The 8,291-nt window shown below is 38.3% G+C and overlaps 1 protein-coding gene across 1 annotated transcript; it reads right to left on the minus strand.

Moving 5' to 3' along the window:
- Positions 1–244: 244 nt before the first annotated feature.
- Positions 245–2,056, minus strand: LOC140972458 (uncharacterized). Its single transcript, XM_073434883.1, has one exon. It carries the CDS (start codon positions 2,054–2,056, stop codon positions 245–247), a length of 1,812 nt encoding a protein of 603 aa, XP_073290984.1.
- Between the last annotated feature and the right edge of the window lie 6,235 nt (positions 2,057–8,291).

The following is an 8,291-nucleotide window of genomic DNA, read 5'->3' on the forward strand; positions in this document are numbered from 1 at the left end:
ATGTCCAAGAACAATGCCCTCTTGGACCATAAAGTGACATTTTTCCTAGTTAAGCACTAAGTTCTTTTCCTGACATCTCTGCAAAACAAGGGATAAGTTATGTAAAAAATGATCAAACGAAGAACCAAATACCGAAAAGTCATCCATGAAGACTTCCATTATTTCCTCCACCATATCTGAAAATATGGCCATCATGCACCTCTGGAAAGTGGCAGGTGCATTGCATAGCCCAAAAGGCATTCTCCTAAAAGTAAACGTAGGGACACATGAAAGTAGTCTTCTCCTGATCTTCTGGCGCTATAGCAATTTGGTTATAACCTGAATAACCATCTAAAAAGCAATAATGACAATAACCACCAAGTCTATCAAGCATTTGATCAATAAAATGCAGTGGAAAATGATCTTTACATGTGGCATTATTCAATTTTCTATAATCAATACATACTCGCCATCCAGTCACAGTACGAGTAGATATTAGTTCATCATTGTCATTCTTTACCACAGTCATTCCACCCTTTTTAGGCACAACTTGTACAAGAGACACCAAATTACTATCAGAAATGGCATAGATTACACCAGCATTTAACAATTTTAGTACCTCATTTTTCACGACCTCCTTCATGGCTGGATTTAACCTCCTCTGATGATCCACATAAGGAGTATATGACTCCTCCATTAAAATTTTATGCGTGCATATAGTGGGGCTAATTCCCCTAATATCATAAATTGACCATCCTATAGCATTTTTATTTTTCCTCAATACTCTCAATAATTTATCTTTTTCGGCGCATGTAAGAGAGGAGGAGATGATTACCGGATATGTCGAATTCTCACCCAAAAATGCATAGCAAAGGTGACTTGGCAGATCCTTTAAGTCAGGGGAAGATGGTTTTTCCTTAATTTTTTCGTTTACATTCAACTCCTCATGTGGTGCATCTTTCCTCCTTTCTTTCTGTAGTGCCTCAAGAGCCACCAGTTGCTCTTTTATATCCCAATTATCTTCATCAACAGCTCCTGCCGCACCTATCAAACAGCTCTCCAAAGGATCCCTAGTTCCTGCACATTCATCAGACATACATGAGTCTATAACATCAATGCTTTTACAAGTGCTTACCTCATTTGATTCCTTCATGGCCTGATAAATATTAAAAATGACTGCTCCTCCACCAACTCTCAAGGTGAGTTCACCCTTATGTACATCTATCAATGTCCTTCCGGTTGCCAAGAATGGTCTCCCAAAGATTAATGGAGCATCATGATCCTCTTCCATATCTAAAATCACAAAGTCAGCAGGAAAAATAAATTTATCCACTTTTACCAGTACATCCTCGATGATCCCACGTGGATACGTGAGACTTCTCTCTGCAAGTTGTAAGGTGATAGTGGTTGGTTTAACTTCTCCAAGCTCCAATTCCCTGTAAATAGAAAATGACATCAAATTAATACTTGCTCCCAAATCACATAAAGCTTTACTACATTTAGAACCACCAATAAAACAAAGAATAGTAAAACTCCCTGGATCTTTTAATTTCTGTGGTAGCTTCTTTTGCAGTATGGCGCTACATTCTTCAGTCAGTTTCACAGTTTCAAACTCCTGCATAGTCCTCTTCTTAGACATCACATCTTTAATAAATTTTGCATAATTCGGCATTTGCTCCAAAGCATCAGCAAATGGTATGTTGATGTGTATCTTCTTAAAAATCTCTAAGAATTTTGCAAACTGATCATCCAAATTCTTCTTTTTGAACCTCTGAGGGTATGGAAGGGTCGGCTTATATACTGGAGATCGTTCAACTTCAACTTCTGTCTTGGGTTCCTCAATATTTCTTTCTTCAACTGTCTTCTCACTTTCCACTCTCTCTTTAGGAATTTGTACCTCCAATTCCTTTCCACTTCTCAAAGTGACTGCCTTGCACTGTTCTTTAGGGTTAACTTTGGTGTTACTAGGAAATTGACCCCTATTCTGATCTCTCAATGCGGTAGCCAACTGTCCAATTTGAGTCTCCAGGGTTACCTTGATATCCTTCGAATCCACCAAAATTTCTGTTGTTGACATACTGAGCTTCTTCAGGTAAAGATGGTTCTTCAGCCACAAACAATGGACTCTCAGTCTCTGCTGTGCTCACTTTGTTCATAGCTGCTAGTTGTGTGGTCAGTGCAGACACTTAAGCGGTAAGTGATGTAATCGGATCCACCGCATAAACTCCAGCTGTCCTTTTTACTCCTGTCCTTTCAGCCGGCCACTGGTAGCTGTTTATCGTCATTTGTTCAAGCAAGTCATAAGCTTGCTCGGGAGATTTGGCAAAGATCGTGCCACCAGCCGCTGCATCCACTGTTCCTCTTGTTTGCCCATTCAGACCGTTGTAGAATAATTCGATTTGCACCCAGTCTTCGAAGCCATGGTTCGGGCACTTCCTCAACAGCTCTTGTATCTTTCCCATGCCTCATACAATTGCTCAAAATCAGTCTGCCTGAAAGTGCTAATCTCAATCTTCAACTGTGCAGACTTTGCAGGGGGAAAGTATTTTGCCAGAAATTTCGTCGCCAGTTCCTGCCAAGTAGTGATACTTCCTGAGGGAAGGGATTGAAGCCATCCTCGTGCTTGATCCCTGAGAGAAAACGGAAACAAACGCAGTCTAATAATATCATCAGAAACATTATTAATCTTTACCGTATCCGTTATCTCCAAGAAGGTTCTCAGGTGAACGTGAGGATCTGAAGTGGCAGTTCCAGCGAACTGGTTTTGCTGAACCATATTGATTAGAGTAGGCTTTAATTCGAAATTGTTGGCGTTAATGGTCCCTCTTGCAATACCCGAGTAATGATCGTTGATCACTGGTCGGAAATGATCTCTGATAGGAATAGCCTCTGGCGGGATGTGTCTGTTATTTTCTCTGTTCTCAGCCATTGCTTGGATCTCTTCTCTTCTTGCTTTTCTTAATTTTCTCGCAGTTCTTTCGATCTCCGGATAAAAAATAAGCAAGTCAGGGTTTTGCGATCGTAGCATGCACTGTCAAGCAAAAAAAAATGACAACTCAATAATTATAACAAAATAAAAAGATCTAAATTAAAATCTAGACTAATTGGTAACAATACTGATATAAATTTAAATTTTGACAATCCCCGGCAACGGCGCCAAAAACTTGTTGCGTGTTTTCTTGATTGCTAGCAAGCGCACGACGTCAAGTTATAGTAAAATGAGATTTTTGAGTACGAGTGTCGATCCCAAGAGGAGTGTGTATAAAAATATATATCAATGCTTGTAATTAAAATAGTCAAGACTTTATCTAGAAAAATCAAAAGCGAATTGGTTTGTTTGAACGAATAAATTGAAAACAAATAATTAATCTAATACCGGGTTGAGGAAAATATCAAGAAGAAAAAATATCTAGAGAAAAATGATTTCACTAAGTTTCCACGATAATTATTCCCAGTTAAATTTATATTCCTGAATTCCAATTATTTAATGGCCAAGAACACTTAATTGTTTTATTCCCCCTTTTCCAAGTGACGAATAAACTGTATCAATCAAACTTCGATTCTACTATTCCTAGTTAAAATCTAAGTTTCATGGATAAATGCAAACAATGTTCTTACCTAAGCCTCGTCAAAGTTAAACGCCTTCCGAACGCTATAAACATTCAACGATGTGCTTCTAATGATTTATAATCCTGAATCCCTCTCCCGAGTTATAGAATTAATCAAACAGCATACAATTTATGGCCAGTAAATTGCAGTGAAATAAACACAGAGAAACACAATTAAATATGAAATGGAATTCAATAATATAAAATAACCAAGTCAAATCATCGTTTCCACAAAACTACGTCAATCTCTAGACTAGAAAATTAGTTCATGACGAAATCGCAATAAAAACAACGCATGTTCGAAGTATAAAACATTGAAATACGAGAAATTATAAATACGAAAGAACAGATAACAAATCCGAAGTGTCGTAGTTTCTGTCCCCAGATCCGTCGCTCTTCATCTTTGTAATTGTTATTCGCGTATCTTGCCTTCGTCTCCTTTTGCTCCCTGATTTCTTCTCCAAAACCTCTAGTGCCCGTAAATTCTCCAAAAGGCGGCTTTCCCCCTAAATCCTGACCTAATTCGCGCGATTTATAATATTCTGGACGTACGGCGCGCGTGGGCTTCTGTCGTTTGGCTTGCTGTTGCGCGCGTGTGGTCGCGCGAGTTGTGGTGCTGCCGCGCGCGCTTCTCGGGTTGAAGACATGCGTGTATGTGCGCGCGCGCGGATTCGCGAGAAGTCGCGCGGCCGTGCACACGCTTCTGCTCGTGTGCCTCATCTTTGCGAATCATTGAGGTTCTGTCCGATAGTGTGTTTGTTGTGCACTTGTTTTCTTGGCTCACTTGGCTTCATGTCCGCTTTTTCTCCATTCCTGAAATGACACCAAAAACAAACCAAAACGCATAATTCTGTTCTAAACATGTATAATTCAAAATGGATTCTAATGTAAATTAAGTGCAAATATTGCACTTATCACATCTCTTCAATATCTGATGCTTTAACATCAGCAAGGTGTGTCAATCCATCAGACGGCAACAAAAATATATCACCAAAGAAGTCTTCAGATATGGTCAACAACTGACCATTGACAGTAGATGAGATGCTTCCATCCTGATTGATAAATCCACTGGAGTAGAAATCGAAAAGCTCCTTTGGATAGATCTCTTGGGAAGATTGTCCCAAGAATGTTCGGAGTCCTGCTGATTGAAGCTTCTGAAATACATACTTGACCTCGGCTTCTTTAATAGATAGGACTGAATCAAAATTGATTGCCATTGCATTCAACATATGCGCTGGAATCTGGTTCGCCATTTGAGCTGAATGATTTTCAGCTGATGCTCCACAAGGAGAGGACTATTCTGGAGCGAATAACTGTTTCTGATAGTTTTCTGAAGACTGCAACTGGCGAAGTATCCGGTTGGATGAAAAAATGGAGGGCTTTTGTTGAAGAAGAATATTTTGGTGTAATCCGCAACAATTTTTTTAAATAAAGATTCATTTTGTTTTAGTGTTGTCTTTTATTTTTCTGCAATAGTTAATCTCATTAGCAAAAAAAATAGATGACTAACTGAATCATAATAACAAACTGACAAGCTAACATCAGTTAAGAATTAGATAAATAGCACAAATATATCAACAACTGAGATATAATCATGGAGAACTAATTAAGATAAGTGTATTAAACCAAGTATGTTGCAAAAGTGAGAAAACTTAGTCTCGGGTAGTGGTTTGGTGAAGATATCAGCTGCTTGCTGCTCAGTCGAGACGTATTCCAGTCTGATGTCCTTCTTCAGGGCATGATCTCTGATGAAGTGATGCCTGACCTCGATGTGCTTGGTCCTTGAGTGAAGAACTGGGTTATATGTGATAGAAATTATGCTTGTCTAATCACAAAATATAGGCGATTCCTTGGCGATAACTCCATAGTCTTTCAGTTGTTGCTGAATCAAGAGCAGTTGAGCGCAGCAACTTCCAGCAGCAACATATTCTGCTTCAGTCGTGGAAGTAGCTATGGATGTTTACTTCTTGCTGAACCAAGAGATCAGTATGTCTCTTAGAAACTGACATAATCCACTTGTACTTTTTCGATCAAGCTTACATCCTGCATAATCTGCATCTGAATATCCAACTAAATTGAAAGATGAGTCTTTAGAATACCATAGCCCAACATTTTGTGTGCCCTTAAGATATTTTAAAATCTTTTTGGCGGCTGAAAAATGTGATTGCTTAGGGTTTGCTTGAAATCGAGCACACATGCATACAGCAAATACAATATCAGGACGACTAGAAGTTAGGTACAATAATGAACCTATTAAACCTCTGTATAATGTCGCCTCAACTGATATTTCCCCTTGATCATTGTCTAGTTTGACTGATGAACTCATGGAAGTGCTTGCTGCTGAGCATGATTCCATGCCAAATTTCTTAAGCAGTTTCTTCGTATATTTGGTCTGACCGATAAAGTTACCAGTTTCCAGTTGCTTCACTTGCAGCCCAAGGAAAAATGTCTGTTCACCCATCATGCTCATTTCGAATTTGTCCTGCATCAACTTAGCAAACTTCTCGCATAATTTGGGGTTAGTTGACCAAAATATAATATCATTAACGTAAATTTGAACAAGTAGAATATGATCATTCTTAGAGAATTTGAACAAGGTCTTATCAACTGATCCAACTGAAAAATCATGATCAGTGAGGAATTTTGAAAGCGTTTCATACCAAGCTCTTGGAGTTTGTTTCAGACCATATAAGGCTTTGTTCAAATTGTAGACATGATCAGGAAAGTATGATTGATGAAACTTGGAGGTTGCTCTACATAGACTTCTTCCTGCAGCTGACCGTTTAAAAATGCGCTCTTCACATCCATCTGGTAGACTTTGAAGTTTTTGAATGACGCATAGGCAAGGAATATTCGGATGGCTTCCAGTCTTGCAACTGGGGCATATGTTTCATCATAGTCAATTCCTTCGTCCTGCCTATATCCTCGTGCTACCAATCTCGCCTTGTTGCGCACAACTGAACCATCTTCGTTCAGTTTGTTCCTGTATACCCATTTTGTACCTATAACAGTTTTTGAAAGTGGTCTTGGAACTAAGTTCCAGACATTGTTATGGGTAAACTAATTCAGCTCCTCTTGCATTGCATTTATCCAGTATGGATCAGCAAGAGCCTCATCAGTTTTCTTTGGTTCAAATTGTGATACGAAAGCTGAATGAATAAATGAATTAAGCATCTGATTTCTTGTTCTTACCGGATCAGATGGATTACCTATCACCTATTCTGGAGGATGTGATTTCTTCCATCTGAGTTCAGTGTTTGTTGTATCCAAATTGGTAACTGCTTCTGTATCAGTTGGAGCTTCATCAGTTGGCAGTTGAATATTCTCAATAGGCTCCTCCAACTGAACATCAGGAATAGCTTCCTGTTCAACTTGTTGTTCTAATACTTCTGGTTATGGTGTTTGGAGGTTGTTGTGATTGATATGATTATCTTCTTCATCTTCATCCTCCAAACTGATCTATGTAAGTCTATCAATTAGCTCAACTGGATCAGTTGGCTTATTAGTTAGAGCGTTTTCCTCAAAAACAACATGGATAGATTCTTCAACATTCAAAGAATTTTTACTGAAAACTCTATATGCTTTGCTAACTGAAGAATATCCAAGAAATATTCCCTCTGCAGATTTTGCATCAAAGGTTTTTAAATGATTTTTACCATTATCGAGAATAAAACATCTGCAGCCGAATATTTTAAAGTAGGAGACCACACTTTTTCTTCCATGCCAGATCTCATATGGTGTTTTCATATGATTCTTATTAATCATCGATCTGTTCTGAGTATAACACGCAGTGTTTACTGTCTCTGCCCAAAACCTTTGAGAAACGCCTGAATCATCAAGCATTGTTCTAGCAGCTTCTTTAAGAGTCCGGTTTCTCCTTTCAGCTACACCATTTTGCTGAGTAGTTCTAGCTACTGAGAGCTCATGCTTAATTCTAGCATTTTCTAAAAAATTTGAAAGAGTTTGATTGATGAATTCAGTTCCTCGATCAGATCTGATTCTATCAATTCCAACTGATTTTGCATTTAATAATCTTTTGAAAAGCTTTATCAGTTGTGCAGCAGTTTGGTCTTTGGATTTGAGAAAAATAACCCAAGTAAATCTTGAAAAATCATCCACAATCACCAAGGTGTATTTCATTCACCCTAAGCTCATGATTGGTATTGGACAAAAAAGATCTATATGTAATAGTTCTAAGCATCGAGAAGAAGATTTACGACCCTTGTTTTTAAAAGAAGATTTTACTTGTTTACCAAACTGACATGCTGAACAAATTTTATCTTTGACAAAGTCCATTTTGGGCAAACCAGTTACAAGATCGTGGTTACTCAGATATGCAATGAATTTAAAGTTCAGGTGGTTCAATCTCTTATGCCACAACCAGTTTTTAGAAATTTTTGAAGCAATGAAACATACTGGTGCATAAGGTTGATCATTCCAACTGACTTTGTAAGTGTTTCCACACCGTTTGCCAGTTAGAATAACCTCATCAGTTGAGTCTTTGACTGAACAAGAGTGTTTGTCAAACTGAACTGAGACTCCGTTATCGCATAACTGACTGATGCTAATCAGATTATACTTGAGATTCTCAATTAATAAAACATCATTAACCGTAAAGTTACCGTGGATAAGCTTACCCTTACCCACAGTTTTACCTTTGGAATTATCTCCGAAACTGATGTTTGGTCCAGTGTACTTGATCAG

Source organism: Primulina huaijiensis, chromosome 3, assembly GCF_012295235.1.
Source record: "Primulina huaijiensis isolate GDHJ02 chromosome 3, ASM1229523v2, whole genome shotgun sequence".
Taxonomy (NCBI): Eukaryota; Viridiplantae; Streptophyta; class Magnoliopsida; order Lamiales; family Gesneriaceae; genus Primulina; species Primulina huaijiensis.

Excerpts from the sequence above, each read along its gene's own strand:
- LOC140972458 (XM_073434883.1), bottom strand. The coding sequence starts at position 2,056 with ATGTCAACAACAGAAATTTTGGTGGATTCGAAGGATATCAAGGTAACC.